Here is a 17,977-nt window from a genome sequence, read left to right as displayed (position 1 = left end):
CCGCTACCTACACACTCTTTTCTAATCCTGGGTGGTTTAGTCGACATCAGAATTTTTGTCATCACATCAGACACCGAACGTCTACCGCAGCGGACCCTATTTCTTTGTTTGACACACACTGTCATCCATCCTGATCCAAGCGGAGCGACGCAACGCGTTCGCTTGGTTGAATAGATTTGGGGTGGACTATGTGCACATGTTTGTAACTATGCGAGGTAAAACTTTCATAATTTAATTCATTCTCTTATTCGATTAATTACACGTTCCGATTAATTGCATATCGCTAGTTCTATGCATAGAAAAGTGTCAGTTCGGTGAAAAAGAAAGCAGGAGTTGTAAGGGTTCCGTGAAAGGGCAACTATTGCTGCAGGAATGGAATGTACATTCTCTTCAAGATTCTCTTTCATACATTGTTTATCTGCAATTTTCTTCTACAGCAATAAATGTGCGGAAGAAATGAAATGAAGGTCACCTAACGGTTCCACCAGACTCGTTCTCCACTTCTTCTTCTTCTTCCAGGGATTCATTTGCGAGACAAACACGATGTCAGTTCGCATCCTGAGAATAGTTTCTGATGTTCGCTCCCTTGCTGATGTAGTTCTTGAATGAAGCACAAAAAAATGAAATGAAATGGGAAATTATTCATTTTTTCAGCGATAGGTGTCGGTAGGTGTATTTTGATAACGAAGTCCTTGTCTCCTAAACAGAAAAAGACAAAAAAAGAATACTCTGCCTCTAGAAAAAAAAAACAGTGCATATCTATCAACGGAAGGACTTTTCGTTGTATCATATAACTCCAAAACTTCTGGAGTTTCTGAAATCTTCAACTTTATAATTTTAAAATATTCGAGAATATATTGATTTTTTTTTGCACATGCCACTACTAGACGTATTTTTCGGCAGCAAGAATTCAGTCAAACCTTTACTGTAGGAAAATTTCTGCGTTGCTCGCGTTTTTTACTGCGGATTGTATACGGTATTTCTTGAGGGAATACAAAAATTACAATGATGACAGATCTAACGGTACTGAAAATTGAGCCCGTGGATACTGAAGCAGCGCTCCTACCGTACTAGTCGTAGGTCTTTTTAGTTTTGGATGCTTTCTTGACAGAGGTTCACGGCATATATTCGTGGTTGTGGCAGAAGTCAACCTAGGGTCTTATCTGTCTATCGGATCAGTTAGAAATTCCACATGGGAAAATTTTTCCACTGATTGTTTCGGTGCGTAAATATCAGTTTTATGTTTATATTATATTTATATTACTATTATTTTGTTATTTACTTATTATTTTTATTTTTATTTTATTCCATTATTTATATTATATTATCATTTATGTTATATACTAATTTTTTCAATGAGGCAAACTAAATTCATAGAATAGGGCTCTTTTCTAACCCTTGTATTGGGATGAAGTCGCTTCACGACAAATGCAGAATTATAGTGCGCGTGGCCCACGTCATGCACAGCGCGCTGATTGGCTGCTGGTTAGGTCCCAGCTTGATCACCTACGTATTCCCAATCTATTGTGTTTCAACTAGAATTTGGGATAGAGATGCACTACATAGGCCCTGCCTGTAATTGTAATTTACCAAAACACTGCAGACCAAAAAATACAGTAACGACACGTGGGTTTCTTCCCGCTACCATGCAGTTTCATGAGTTTTGCAGTGATTTTCATCTGTAACACAGTGACAGGAATGCCGAGCTTCCATTTTTGTTTTTTTATCGCTTTTTTCCATAGTTTTCTTTCTTTAAAGCACCATCGAAACTCGTTTGTTGTGAGAATGTTTGTGTTAGAATCACAACAGCAGGAAATTAATAGCATCACTGCACAAATACGAGACTACAGCACACACGGTGTCGAGTTGAAATCTTGAGATGTATGGTGCAGTTACACGGACGCGCCAACTCCGCAGCGCCTTGTTATCGATTGAAAACGACCGTAACTCGTCGATAGATCAGCTTTTTTTTCGACTCAACAGTAGATGGCAAGATTACCGCTTCAATGTGAAAATATGTGCCCTCTTAGCCGCGTTTCAGCACTTCGCGACCAAATAGTATGGCCTCTTTACCTTCCTCAGCATTTGCCTCTCCCAGAGGGTTAACAAAAAGAGGTAAAAAGGAGGGACCCATGCTAGTAGCGCTCATCGTCGCAGTACGATGGTCCCAGTTCGATTTCAATCCCCATCTCTGCCGCGCCGCTTCATGCGCAGCCGCTTACGCAACTGCGTAGTGTTTTATGTCGTTTTTACCCAATTAAGGATTCCAACATTCACGGGAAGTTATTTCTTAGCAGAAATCTTCTCTACCCTCTCATTTCTAGTATTCATGGCTTCTAAGGTAGAAATAACTCCTAAGGTCCTATTTATAGGAACTGCACAAAAATCTTGCACCTTACAACCGAAAATCGATTGTCCAACGAAGTTAACGCCGTTGTGTCGAGAAGGAACGCAACCTTCGAGCGTTGTCAAATTAGCAATGATGTGTTTTAATATAAACGCCTAGGGGTAATCTACGTTCTCGATCTGGCGCTCATTCTATGAATCGAATTCTAACTGGTAGGTCAAAGGGCTTTCCGGAAAAAAACGAACTCGAATTCATATTGACCAAGAAGCCTAAGTGGAGATTCCCATTCCCGTACATTTCATCGGCCCAATTGTCACGTTTCTCCGTCTCAGAATCAGGGATATCCTCTGGTCTGTCCCAATCTTTTGATTTTTTTATCATCGGCATCGTCCATTTATTCTCTTTCCTCCATCTTCGGACTTCTTCGCCTCAGGATCGTTGATTTTTTTCAGGTGGAGCCGAATCCCAGTTCGTCTCAAGCTCTCCACTTTCGGGATTCTTGCCGAGGTTCCCCTGTGACTGCATGATCGCTACAATTTGAAACCGTCCTAATGCCACCCAAATCTTTGTGCGGCTTCAGGTGGTTTATGCCTATATGGGTCGTAGATTATGGGGAAGAGGGTGATTCCGTCCATTTCTTCCTAATTACCGAGAAAAAACGCCTCGGAAAATGCGGCGCGTGCACAAGGCTGGCACACTCCAATCGAACTCGTTGTGGAAAATAGCGCGCCAGGGACACTCGAAGCCGCATCTTCCGGGTCGTTTTTTACGGCAATTAAGAAGAAATGGACGCAATCGCCATCTTCCCCGCAATCTACGACCCCACCTGGAACCCGCACCACCCTAAATTCGTAGGGTGATGCCTTGAACTGGGAGGAAAGAAAGATTAACTTGATACATGGGCTAGTCATATAATCCAACATGCGTTCGTAAACCTCAAAAAATTCTGGATTGAAGGGCACGCGATGGCGTATCCCAAGCGGATTGATTACGCCAGGCACTTTCTCCTCTCTATCCTTTACGTCGTCTAACTCTGATGTCGTCTAATTCTGAATGCAGTTGTTATGAAATTCTGGCATACGGTGACAACATATTCCAACATTCATTCCCAAAAATCATTCCCGAAAAAGTTCCCGTGGATGTCATCCTTTTGACGAGTGACAACGTATAAACGCTGTTAGTGATTGCTTGTTCGATGCGGTTGTAGTGCATCTTCAAATGTAACCATGCAGTGGGTTATCACAGGAAGCGAAAGTGTTGCGGCAGACGCGTTGCGGTCATCCAAATGAACATAAGTAGTACGGAACACCCAAACTGCCTACTCTAATCGTTGAACAGCCAGACGACATATATCCAACTAAAAAACCTGTACATGGGCTATAAATCGCTTGCTGCGTACCACTAGCTGATTATAATTCTTATTAAAAATAATATAACGTTTATAGAATATATTTTAATAGAAAATAATGATATTTCAATAGAAAATCTCTTCAAAAGTGCTTCTGCGTGTGGATACTTCACATATTTATCCACTTCGCCGTAGTAGTAGCGTTGTGATGAACATATCTGCGACATTCTCACTTTCACTTCCGTTCCATCGTCAACGACTTAATCGATGAACCAGTTATCTCATCGACTTCAACTTCAAATGCGCGTTCTAGTCAAGTGACGAGTTTTTTCGAAACTCATTTCCCATTGAGAAAAAAAAAAAACATTCAAGGGCGCTCAACATCCGTCCGCTGTCCAAATGAGTGGACCGCGTGGACCGCGTGGACCGCTCGAATTTCTGTCCGCCCGGCTACTCTGCTAACAGAAGCGGCGCACGTTAGAAGGACGCTTCTTGTTCCTTCAATTTAAGCACATGCCAGTTTGAAACTGGCCACAGAGTCACTCCAGAGTCTGTCTATTCACCACGTCTGGATGTTGTTCACACCATGTGGTATTTACGTGAACGTCTACCGTAACGTTTGTTGTGGTGAGAACGTGTTCTGCTTGCGGTAACGGCACTGAGACTCGTGGTCTCCATCAAATTCATGTAACTTACTTTGCGATCATGACGAGTTCTATTACGGTCGTGTTTTCTTTTGTTCTTTGTTCAACCTTTACTTCCGGAACGGGAACTTTCAAAGATCATTCCATAGTCAAACAGTTCCGAACAACATCAGAGCCAGTGGGAAAAAAAACTAAGTTTTTCCACAAACTTTGCTGTTGTAAATTCAAACTTCGGGAAGATCCCGGCAGTAAAATAACATAAATGAATTCCCGATGATAAAAATTTCCTGGAACTTTCTGAGATGTTTTCGTTGTGTTGTTTACTTGTCGTTTACTAGGGTCTCTTTTCATCTGCATCTACTAGTTATTTTACGGTTTTTTTTTAAATCAAATTCATTCAATTTGATTCTCTCTACTTGCTTTTTCGATACGAAAAGTGATAAGGATGAAATCCTGAAGCTACTCAATCCGTTCCAACGTTTTCGACTTCAATTCAGAATCGTTTGAGGTTCATGAAAACGTTACCAATGACTTGCAGAAGCTATCCAAGTCTGGTACCAATTTATCGGACTTCGAAAGGATGATAAGTCTGGTTGACCTAGCGAGTTTCGAACCTTGGACCGTACAATAACATCGAAACCACTTACTACTTTACTCCAACAACCTCTAAAAGTAACAAAGCAAGGAATATCACTAAGAAAACAGGAAAAGCATCTATTTGCAAATTTATAGAGAATAAAATTATTTTTGCAATTATTTCATTCACAATCTGCAGCGAGCATGCGTATCAAAACTTCCAAAAATCATGCATTTATTTCAAGTCGAAACTAAGAAGTCCCTAAGCATATAAAACATATAAAATCAGCAAGTCTTTATTTTTTAATGTAATATTTCATTATTCTTAATACACGAATGCGTCATATATTTGTATGCTTTTAATTTAATATATCATTATTACTTTTTAACTCAATAAATGAATAATTGAGATATAAGTTGAAACACTAAGTAAAGGAAAGTAAAATATTATTAAATAAAATAAAACGAAACCAAAGTAAACAAATAGAACAAATAAATGAATAATTGGGATAGAGCAAATCAACAAGCCCTACTTTTGCAAGAAAGAAAACTCTCTACAAGTTACAGAGATGTGATCTATGCACGTTTTTCTGCTATCCATCGCCGAAAAATATCCTTGCATAAAACTTTCGCCAACCCATTTGCGCAGTCCATTCCAGCAGTTACAATTCTAAGTCTAGTTCTAGTCTAAAAAAAAGTCTAAAAAGTCTAAAAATTCTAGTCTAAAATAGTAGGATCTTGTGAGCGCTCAGAGTTATTTTAAAAGCATCGAGATAACTAGTTACTGGTTTTCTGGCTTACTTTATTGTTTCTCTAGTGATCGGCGACTACACAGCGACGATAACAAAGGATCATCACATCATTTCAGCTGCGCTCGTGATGGATTCATAACGTTTCCAGACCTTACTAAATATATAGAAGTACGAGAAAAATTCCTTCCTTTTAACATCACCTCTCCATATTTATTTCATTTCCAGGAAGTGTTGAGCTTCTTAATTATTAAATATTAATAAGGCGTTGGCGACAACAAATGATATCACCTCTGTAGCTCATAAATGTTAACTGGTCACTATTTCACGTTTTCTCGTTAGATTTTCCCTATTCACTCCTTCTTTTCCTTGGAATTGTATGTCTTTAAGTTCTGGAATCGTCTCTTGCGGCTGTTGCATAGTTCTCTTGACAAAATTTCTGCTCTCCTTTATGATAGTTCCAAAAAAATATCCACGCAATACCAATTCAGTGTCTTCCATTAATTTAATTCTAATTATTTAGCATCTAAAGTCCAATAAAACCACCTATTTTGAGTAAATAAAATATTCAACTCATATGTACTGCAATAATAATGCAATAATAATAGTATATGCAATAATAGTAATATGTATTGGAAGTATTTTGGAATGTAGATATTTTCTCACGACACGATTTGCCGGTCCAATTAATCATTGAAAAATTTGTGAATTCACAGCATTAAGCCAAAGCGATATTCCTCCATGGTAACTATATTCCATGTGTAACATCGATATTACTGTATTTCTACGAGTACTGTAGTATTTAAGCGGTTGCAATCCGGTCATACTTTTAGTTGTTGCAGTGCGTTGAAAACATGTTGGCTGTGGTTAGCGTGGAATTTTCGTGAGAACTCTTCAGCGGTTCTTCTCCTAGCAGAATTCGTCGCAATTAACCATGAAATCGCTTCTTATGTATTAACGCTTCCTGCTATATGCTGAATCTTCTTTTATTCTTATAGTTAAGCATTTTCATCCTATTACTGAAAAATTTAATTATTGAAACATCAACATGCCGAGGTTTATCGAAAGTCGCACATGGAGACAAAAACATATAGTTTCAAGAGTATTTGAAATACCTAAAGTAAGTAAAGTTAAAGCACTTTTTGCCAAAGCATACAATAAGCCACAAAGTTATTAATTTTACTATTATCCAAAGTTATTTGAAACATAAAAAAGAAAATTAACCAACAAAAGAATCGAGCTTCGAGCTTGTCTCGAAAGATTACAGGGATTCTCTGGGTTTTATTCAGGATATGAAGTTTAGAATGTGCGGAATAGTGTGCACTGATGAATTTATGATACTTGTAAACCATTTGCAACCAGTTTTGCAAATGCAAAATTTGATTGCAAGAAAAAAAAATCACTTAAGTTCAGAACTGCTTTTGCAATTCTGCAAAACTGGTCCTTAAGCAATTTCGTTCTTCAATAGGTATTGAAATTACGAAGAAGAGTTGACCATCCAAAAAAGCTGGACTGTTCTCGAATACAAGTTCTTCATCGATTCAACAAAATCACATTAACTTCCTAACAATTTCTTTGCAGAGCATGATCTATGAGCCAATAATTTCATCAAATAACTTTCTTTCTAACGTTCCTACAACACTTTTCTTTTTATTTTCAAAATATTGATGTAATATAAGGAAGGGTTCACAGTTTCTCGTTATATTTCATTTTAGTTTGCTCCGCTGTGTTGCAGTGTTGTAAGTTGGTTCTTTTATTTTACATAAATTCGCTCACAAACTATCCAACAAACTGATGAATATTCAAATAATTCAGTATTTAGTAATAAATTCATATTAATTGAAAATTGATCTTAAATGTTAGCAGTAAATATTTATTTAAAAATACTAAAATTCAAATACTCAGAGTTTCAGGCATCGGTGCTATTTGATTTGCAGGGATCTCTCTACAAATTCGGAGTAAAGACGTAGCTCACGAGTATAAGTGTAATCACGTTCCATTCCACCTAATCCAGAAAACCTAGAAATCCTCAATCCAAGAGAAGACTGTAGCACTAGGAGTGTGTGGATGGGACCGCTTCTGCTGCTTAGTTGAGTTACGGACGATTCACAACAATGGAGTTGCCCGCGTTCTATAGCGTAATAAATGGCATCGTTGGGGAAAGAGATCACACAAATTTATTTCACGACTCTTTTCTGAAATTGAAGTGAAAATTTCTGATCATGCAAAATTTGCCAAACTCATTATCTACACCCCCATTCCTATTTTTTCGTAAAATCTATTCGTGGAGAAACTCCAACACCATCAATTTCGTGATTCGCTGCTTCTAAATGAAAGTTATAAGAATTTCCTTGGTCCTGACCGGATGGTGACATAGCACTCGGGGATTACGGCATACTGGCCGTGAACCCTTGCGGATAAAGCGCATATTTCATTACACTACCTCAGCAGCACAGGTTAAATGTGGTAAATTCTTTTGATCTCCCCCTCTGACCGCATGCAAATCCACGAATTGAACAGAAATGGATGTTATTGACTGAGCGATGTGTTTTTTCATTGAAGAGACCGACTAGGCAAACTTTTTCGAGGAATTGTATCGGGAAATTCCAGGACAACCTTCTAGCAATAGGCCACGTTCCTGTTTGGATCGGTAACTGCTCCAATATTTGAGTGGCACATGCACGGACAGATGAGTAAGAGCCGGACTCACTACACGGTCAAGAGTACCGTTCACGAAAGAACTCGATGTCGGCTTCGTTCCATTAATAGGAAAGACTCAGGAAGTATCCTTCTGGAATGAAATAAAATAAAAATATGTTCAGCAGCAAAGAACGGAGCTGTTGAAACAGCTCTCTACGCTGGTACAAATGATAAATATACTTACAAATAAATAAACCATATAAGATAAATAAACTTTATTTAAGAATAAATTAATTATTAATTAATTAAGAAATATATAAGATAAATATACTTTATTTAATAACCAGCGCGAGCTATCGGTTTTACCAGCCTCTCGCACTGGTAACACCGTTTTTCAAATGCATTTCACAAAAAAAATTAATAAGATTGAAATAAACAAATTAAATAATTAAATAATATTAAACAGATTAATAAATAGAATAATGTATATGTAATTAGTAGAGTAGATCAAGAAAAAAGTGCACGGTATTGGCCTATCCTGGTGAGATGCGCCTACGACTTCAACTTCGATTCAGAATCGTTTGAGGTATATGAATGTGTATCCAGTTTGCGCAGTGACTTGCAGGGGCCAGCCAACCTATCAAGTAGGTGTTTTTATCTTCTCGGAGAAGTCTTGTACCAATTTATCTCTTTCGGAAAGGTGAAAGGACCGATTGACTTAAGCCAGTTTCGAATTTTGGAGCGTGCGTTAGCAATGGAACCATCTACCATTTTACTACAACGATCCTGAAAAATAATGAAGAAAGGAATATTGACCGGGGAGAGATGAAGGGTTTCATTGGAAGGGGTACGGACGGTTCAAAACTATCGATCGATCGTCCAGTCTTAGCAAAACCTCTTACCTCCAGCGCTAAACTCGGCTTTATAAAATTTATAAAATCCAGGAGCACGCTCTATTTTCTGCAGTGCAGCACTCTATTTGCAGAAAATGGAGCATACACCTGGTTTTTTCTCATGCGTGACTGCACATCTAAAACTTCCCGATTATCGCGTTGTTGTTCACTCTAAGTTCTGTTCCCTTTTGTTTTTATGAATATTGTCCTTTAGCCAGTCACGCTAACGCGACGACTCTTTATGAGTCCAAAAACATTATTCTTTGATGAACCTTTGTTGTTTGCGTTCATAAAATCTGCGCTGCTGTAAATGCTATTTAAAACTTCCAAATTTCCCCTTCATACCTACGGTTCTCTTTATTTTTCCCCCACGCTGTGCTCGAGCACGAAGAATTGGTTGCACTTGCTGTGCTATCTCTGTTTGAATGTGGTGGGACGTAGTTTTTCTCTTTTTTTCGTCTTGTGATTATCCAAATTCGATGAGATTTTATGGAGCGTTAACGGGGTTTCTGTACTCGTTAGTACTGTCACTACTGTGCACGTTCCACAATGTACGATCAGATTGTTCCCTAACAGAACTGATTCCAAGTTGTGTAGTATATCTTTGAGTAGAGAGCCAAAATCCTTGATGTTACTCCCAAATTCGTTTCTACCAACGATTCGACGTCTCCGCCTTCTTTTATTTATTCATAATTTCGCTTCTTACGTTTATTCGGTTGGTTGTGTGTTCTTAAGCCGCAAGCACTGGCACTTATGTTTCCCTGACTGGCCGCAGTGCGCCTGCTGTAATTAACTTGTACGCCTTCTCTGCTGCTACACAATCTCTTTGCACTAAATTCTATTTGAATCATATCGTTTTCATTTATTTAGCAGTAGATTCTTTTTTAACTTAATATAGTCACATTTTTCAGGTAACAAATGAAAGTTCATGTCGCTGACAGCTCATGCAACTTTATCAAGGATGAAAAAGGTGATGAGTTGCCATTGTAGATGTTCTCAACTCTAACACCGAAAAGTTCAGAATTTAAAAAAAGGGTAAAAGAATAGAAAAAAAATAATAAATTTTGCACTTTAGAAGAATAAAGAAATGAAAAGGAATTTCGGATTGTAGAAGAATACACCACTGCTATTAACTTCTGTCCCAAAATCCGTCGCCAACCATCGAAATTTTCGGGAGTGGGCCAAATAAAATTCTAAAAATACCGTTTGAAAGCTAATGAGCTGCTGATTTCAAATATAATTCAAGAATTTGGTTTTAGACAAATGTGTAGCCTTAAAATAGGCAAACTTTCCGCAACCTTCGTTAATTACTTTCACTCCACAATCCTGCCATTGGCATATCCAGCGGATACATCTTCGTGGAAGGAAGAGGTGTTCATAGAATTTGCGCTAATTTTTGGGACAGAAGTTGGTAGCAGTATTGTAGAGAAATGTAAAGTGGAACACATAGTAAATTTCGTCACACAAAATTTTACCAAAATAAAATGAAAAGAATGTTGGGTATTATATGGCCTCCGTCTATTTTGGAGCACGTACACAAATACCAGAACACTAGAACAATACTTTTTTTGTGTTGTCGTTCACAGAAACAGTGGTTATCAATTTTTTTATTTGTTGTATTCCTAAAAACAGTCGAAAAGGAAAATAAGCCCTGATGTGCGATAGATACATGAATCCACTCGAAAAAAATCAGCACGACACATTTAAATATAGATTCAAAGCTTTGTACTCAGGTCTTCGCCCTAGACTCACGGGCCGTGTGGTGCTCACAGCTATTTTGGCCGTACTTGGTGGTGGATTTCACTTTGGATTCCAAATTTCTATAATAAATCCACTGGCGGAAGTACTGCAGAGTTTCTTGCTGGAAAATTTTCAAAGGTGCGTTGAGGTTCTCTTGTCTATTTGCTACGCACTCTCAGTGATCATGAACAAGAAAATTTTCTAGCGCTCAATTTCTTCGTCCTTAAGATTAACTCAATTCTATCTTCGTGAAAAACAAATTTTACAGTTCAATAAGATGATGAATTTTAAGGAGGTACCTAGTATCATTGACCCAGTCAGACTTGTCGTTAGTTTGGTCGACAGTCGCTGGTTCTCTCTTCGTCGGCGCAGCATTTGGAGCTTACATAATGTCGAAAATTCTTGAACTACGCGGTCCAAAATATGGAATTCTCTGTTCGGCTTTGGTAAGCTCGTTCTCTATTGTTTTGCATTTGAAAATTACAGAAGACAGGAGTCTTCTTTTTCCGGTGCATTCTGCATAATATTCCTTCCGAATTTATTGTATTTTTCTTATATTTATCTTCATCATCATAAAGATACGCCACTAAGGAAGAACGTAGTTAAGGTGCTAGTCATCGCCACTCCTTTGTCTGGTCTTTCACATTTACTGGAATCACCAGAGCTGTTCGTCTTTTCTCGGTTGTTCTCCGGTATCGGAGTGGGTATGGGCACAACAGCACAAGGAGTGTTCTTAGCAGAAATTAGTCCAGGTGATTTCTTTCTTTTTTCTCTCTCTCTTGGATCAAGATATTCATACAAAAAATAAATGCCGCAGCGAGACAGGAGAACTTTTTGAAGGTGTGGTCACACTCTGTAGGGAATCACGACTGCCTTTCAAATAGAATGAAGGGGAATGCGTTGGTGTGACTAGAAAAGAGGGGGGAAACAAAAACCGAAGTGGCAGAAATAGAATTAAAGGCATCACCCCACGAATCTGAGGTGGTGCAGATTTCAGGTGGAGTATTCGTATACGGGACGGGAGACTACGGAGAGGGAGGTGATTCTGTCCATTTCTTGCTAAGTGCCGTAAAAAACGGCCCGGAAGATGCGGCGCCGCATAAGACTGACGCGCTCCAATTGAACCTCTTGTACAAAATGGTGCGCCAAAACGAATGAAGCCGTATCTTCCGGGCCGTTTTTTACGGCAATTAGGAAGAAATGGACGGAATCACCCTCCTCTCCATAATCTACGATCCCGTACACGAATACTCCACCTGAAATCCGTACCACCTCAGATTCGTGGGGTGGTGCCTTTAAGTGCAGTGCACTTTCAATTGAAGATAAGACGAAGGGAAGAGGAAACGGGTCTAGCAGAGAAAGAACGGAGAGTATGGTAGTCTCGCCGAGTGCCCCAGCTGAAGTCATCCAGCGCCGACTATAGACGATTTTTAAGGCGCATAAATAGATGCTAGACGAGAGACTTGATATATCCTCAGATTCTCTTCGCAAATTACTTTCTAACAAAGGAAATATATGTTTCAGTAGCCTATCGTGGTGTTATAAGCTCTTTTGGAGGACTATCAACGAATATTGGATTCATATTCGCTAGTGCACTAGGCCTACCGACCATACTTGGTACTAAGACTTCATGGCCGTATGCTTTTTATTTAGAAGCAGTACCATGTATTGTAAGTGCCTTCCTTGAAGTTATTTTCAAATGATCAAAGCAACCCGCAGCTGTCAACATTATTTATTGATTACTTTGACAAAAGTCATTAATGAGTTATCCTACATGCTTTTAGATCCTTATTATTATGAACATTGGTTGGTTCCGCGACAGTCCTGTGTTTCTTTTACGTAAAGGAGACGATACGAACACGTATAAGGCTTTAACCGCTTATTGCGGATTCGATGCCGCACCTTATGAGATGGAACGAGTCGCGAATGAGGTGAAGAGTTACAGCGTGAGAGGTGACGTCATTTGGGACAGGTAATGTTATTTTAAAGAAAAAAACCAATCATTCTTACTCTGTTATGGGAATTCTCAGAGAACAGAGAAGAAATTCTAATAAGACTATGAGAACACCAGACAGATCTGATTAGACTGGAATTTAGAGAATTGACCGATCATCAGATTCCCACATATCTCACACTTATTTGATATGTTGCTTGTAAATCTCCTGTAGAAGTTGATTTTTTGTCATCAGAAGTCCTAATTCTCCCAAAAACACAAATTTGGTTCAGAAGTCATGATTTCTATATATTGTCATTCCAAAACAGTACACATTACATGACTGCGATATTTCAAAAATAATCGGGAAACGAGAGTCTTTGGAGTATTTCCTTTAGTATGCAGACGTAAGGAGCACCTACATCGAAAATAGCTGGAAACTTGTCTGTTTAGAAATTTTATGAATCATTTCAGGGCAGCACGGCGTGCACTGATGCTCTCATTAACGCTGAATGTTGTTGTATCCTTCAGGTTTGTTCTCCTATTTTAACAAACCTACATACGGTGCATGAGATTTAAAAAATAATAATAGGAGTACCTAGTCCAGCTGATATGTTTATTCGTCGTTTGCAATTTTACTCTTCATTACTATGGATTTTGGACGGGGCGACTTTCACTAATCCCCCACGAACAATCAATACCTATAAAAAGTGGGATAAACAGTGCCAGTGGCGGTTGGATATGGAGACATTAGCCTTTCAAGATGTGAATAGTCACATAAAACCTCATCCCAACTTCCACTTATTTAAAAGAAGAACCAAGGAAAAATCCAGTACTCTGTCCAAAAGTAAAGGCATAACACAAAAAAAAGCGTAGCTATTTAAAGTTGAAGGTTGGCTGCATAGGTAGGCCTACAGGAGAAGAAATACCTTCACATTTTCAGCGGTATTTTGGCGGTTTCATTTTTTGGAACTTTCCTACTGCAGTCAATTGGATTCACTGAATACACTGCATCACTAGCCAACTGTCTTTCTGGCCTTTCCGGTACTGTAGGAGCCATTGTGGGAACTTTTGCAGTGGATCGGGTAAGATACACTATACTCAAAACGTTTTTCCTAAAGAGATAACAAGAAAAAGATATAACAGAAACAAATATTACGGACGTGATAACTTGTACTCAACAACGACAATGTGCATAAAATACGTATCGATCAGCCGCCTGACTGGCTCATACTTATGGTCGGGCCAAAACGACATAAAGCACGGTGCATTTGCGTACGCGCTCGAAACGGCGCGGTGGAGGCAGCAGTTGGAACCAAGGTGGGACCATCGCAGACTGTGACGATGGATGGTGCCAGCAAGGGTTCAGTACGGTCCTAACCGCTACGCTTCACCGCACCTCCTCGAGACAACCGCGTACGCAATTGCACCGTGCTTCATGTCGTTTTGATCCTACTACAGCTTATGGTTTCTGCGTCAAAAATCCTCGCTATGACGAAATCGGAACGCGATGAAGTTTGGAAGCAGCTGTTGTCCATTTCAGCTTGGCCGCCGCCTTCTAGTGCTCGGTTCCTTGGTGCTTCTAGCTGCAGTGAACACATCTATGATGCTGCTAGTCTACTGGTTCAATATCACGAAACAAACGTGGATTGGATGGGGATTCCTAGCGCTTTTCATCATATTTCTCTTTCTATTCAGGTGTGTTCCCTTAACTAAGAGATATTCTCAATTAGTGGTGCACCATTAGAAAAGCATAGGTGACACTACTTGAAGAAGAAACAAAGATTAACCTAGAAGGTATTGTAGCTTCACCCAAAAGTACCGAGTTCTACTACAACAATCTCCAATAACTACACTTCGTAGATATCGACTAAAGGCAGGCATTCTATTGAGATTATGCCCGTTCTTGCCCCCAACCACACGGAACTGAAGGGTACCTTATAATAGAGTCAAGCCAAACGAAGTACGGTGCACCTGCGTAAGATGCTGCGCTCGAAGCGCCGCGGTGGAGCGAAGCGGTTGGGATCGAGGTAGGACTCCTGCTAGCGTTATTCTTCGCTGCAGTTTGCGATGGTCCCACCTCGATTCCAACCGCTTTCCCCACCGCGCCACTTACCCAACTGCACTGTACTTCATGTCGTTTTGATTCTACTATGATTTACACGGAATATCATCCACAGCGACGATTTCATCACTCGTACGGCTGTAACGTGGTCTAATCCGTCGCCATGTTTCTTGCCTCACGTTCGTTAGCCGCATTACGACCATCACATGACCACACACGTTTCCCGTGATGGTCGCAATGCGGCTAACGAAGAAACAGGAATTTTGGAATTTTCAAGGCTACTGTACGTGGTGAGGAACACGTGCCGCTTTTTCGCCTTGGCAAATCAAAGAACAGAAGATTTTTTGACAGCATATCTGAGAAAAGAAATCTATGGAAATATCCTTCTTCCCTTCCAACTAAAAAATTGATTTGTACTGTGTTTTCAGTGCCGGCATTGGACCAACAGCGTGGTTCCTGGGTGCCGAACTATCACCGGCTCCTTGTCGAGCCAAAATGCAGTCGATGAGCGTCTCAGCACAGTAAGTGCCACAAGCAATCTAATCAATAAGGTCACCACAGTATCGACGTAGAGATCGAATCAAACATCTGTACATGAATCAATCTCAACAATTAGGAAGTTGACGTATAGTAGAGTCAAAAAGACGTGAAGCAGTTGCGTAAGCGGTTGCGCTCGAAGCGGTGCGGTAGCGGTTAGGATCGAGTGGGGACCCATACTAGCACCTTTCATCGCTGCAGTTCGCAATGGTCCCACCTCGATTCCAACCGCTGCGCTCCACCACATCGCGCGAGCGCAGTCGCTTGCACCGTGCTTCATGTCGTTTTGACCCGAATGTAGTTATTGAATGATTTAAGAGAATGTAAGATCCATTTCTAATTTTAAAAAATCAGCATTTAGAAGATGCACTGGATTAGAAAGTAACATATGATGTTAACCTATTAACAAAAACCTATGGACAGATACCTATCGTGTTTCCTCTCACCGATCATCTACTATCCGCTAAACGCGTCGATTGGAGCCCCGTCGTTCCTCGTGTTCATCCTTCCGCTCACCATATCGGCTATTTATTTCCACAGGTATTTTCAATTCATCGCTGCTAACAGCATAACATTACGAACAACATTTTATTATTCATATTTAGATACTTGCCCGAAACAAAAGGTCGAACAACTGAGGAGATTACAGTCATATTAAATCAGGACGAGTTAAAGCATTAGATCGATTTATTGATGATTCGAAATAAAGATTTAGTGAGGTGTAGCTTAAAAGATGAAGGAGCATTGTTAGAAAAACAAAATTCCACACGTGACGAATACGTGACCAATAATTACGGTGCGAATGACTGTGAAAAATAGAATTTGAAGATCGAACCAGAAAACTGATTGGATGGGAAGACACCAACTTGAAATCGCAACTTTACAGAGTCTTAAGTTTAATGACTAGCGAAAAATACTACCCGGCGTTTGATTCGGAGTCAGTCGAGTGGTACCAGTACTACACCTTCACTCAATTACCTTCAAACTGACTGTAAATATATGCTGTTCCTGACGACCTCATTCGGACCGAAGCCAACAAATCACAATTCAGTTGAATGTCCCAAACCCCAAAATTCAGTTGTTAGAAGACAATTTTCACGACGAAATGAATTCGAACTTCCAATTCTCCATGATTCCTTCCCATTAATTACAGTACCCCGAACTGCAAAAGCGCCGGAAAACGTATACAGAAACTTCCGGTAGGGCTAATTACAGTTTTACCCAGAACTGCAAAAATCACCGGATGTAAACGACATAGTAGATTATGACGAAAAGAGGGATTCCGTCTATTTCTTGGTAAGGGCGTAAAAAAGCTAACTCCAAGATACTGCCTCATTCATTCATGTGTTTGTTGGCAATGCTATACTCTCACAAACTGTTCCGCCTTTCCTAAACCTCCATATCGTATCCAGATTAAATAACAATAGCCGACAAATGCGCTACAATTATGAATAATAGCCGATAAATGCGCTACATTTACAAATACTGTTACTCAGTGCTATATAGTTGAGTCAAAATCACATGAAGTTCTGTGCGGTTCTAGTACGGTCAAAACGACATGAAGCAGAGGGCAGTTGCGTAAGCGATTGCGCTCGAAGCGGCGCGATGGAAAAAGCGATTAGAATCGAACTGGGACCAACGCAATCTGCAGTGAAGAATTGTATTAGTAAGGGTCCTCCCTTAATTCTAATCGCTTTCTAGTCGCTACGCTCCACCGCACCGCTTCGAACGCAGGCGCCTACGCAACTGCACCGAACTTCAGGTCGTTTTGACTTGACTATATTTTAGAAGCTTATGACACATCAGAACACAACATATACGATTATTGCACGTCTAGAAAAGAAAACCTAAGATTTACCTCTGACCTGTAACTGTCTCGATTTCTAGTTTCATTCAATTCAACGAAATAGCACATTTTTAACCACGATTCTTTCAATCTTTGTCTTTTATCTTCATTTTCAACAACTTTTACGTGTCACCCCTGACCACCAGCACCTCGACTTTCGCGAATTAAACAAGAATGAGAGACACGCCTTCTTTCAAGACGAAAACGTTCTCTTTCATAATTAGGTGATGAGTATGGAAGCTTCCCACCTACTCCGTATTCTTATCTGAGCATTCCTAAACCATTTACCTGATAGCATGCAACAATAGTTCAACATAAGGAAATTAAAGAAGAAACAGTGTGTAGATAGTCAAACGAATAAAACTCAACTACGGATATCGAGATCGACGGCATGCGGGACACTTTTCCGCGCCCCAATGTGAGTCGCACAGCCGCGAATCTGCTATTTTTAAATCCTCGTAATTAAATAAATTAATAGAACAAGTAAGCATCATTTGTTTTATTTTACGTGCTCACTGTTTTTTATTTATTTACTTCTACCGCATTTTACGTAGTTGTCTGTTACAGTTCTTGTTCTGTTGGTCTTCTCGATTACTATTTGCAGTCTTAAATTGTAACTCTTTTATTTTTTCATGGTTTGCTTTCTTTTACTTTTCACA

At 39.6% G+C, this 17,977-nt stretch overlaps 1 protein-coding gene across 1 annotated transcript; it reads left to right on the top strand.

Moving 5' to 3' along the window:
• Positions 1–10,115: 10,115 nt before the first annotated feature.
• Positions 10,116–16,153, top strand: RB195_013311 (uncharacterized protein; the record flags this gene model as incomplete). The annotated part of the gene is made up of 12 exons (XM_013441247.2): positions 10,116–10,167; positions 10,931–11,075; positions 11,230–11,383; positions 11,545–11,689; positions 12,462–12,607; positions 12,722–12,909; positions 13,345–13,401; positions 13,814–13,955; positions 14,414–14,568; positions 15,364–15,456; positions 15,896–16,012; positions 16,078–16,153. The coding sequence occupies 12 exons, from the start codon at positions 10,116–10,118 to the stop codon at positions 16,151–16,153; spliced, it is 1,470 nt and encodes a 489-aa protein (XP_013296701.2).
• Between the last annotated feature and the right edge of the window lie 1,824 nt (positions 16,154–17,977).

The sequence above is a fragment of the Necator americanus genome, chromosome V (assembly GCF_031761385.1).
Source record: "Necator americanus strain Aroian chromosome V, whole genome shotgun sequence".
In the NCBI taxonomy this organism is placed as follows: domain Eukaryota; kingdom Metazoa; phylum Nematoda; class Chromadorea; order Rhabditida; family Ancylostomatidae; genus Necator; species Necator americanus.
The sequence above is the reverse complement of the archived record's forward strand: the minus strand, read 5'-3'. Positions and strand labels throughout refer to the sequence as shown.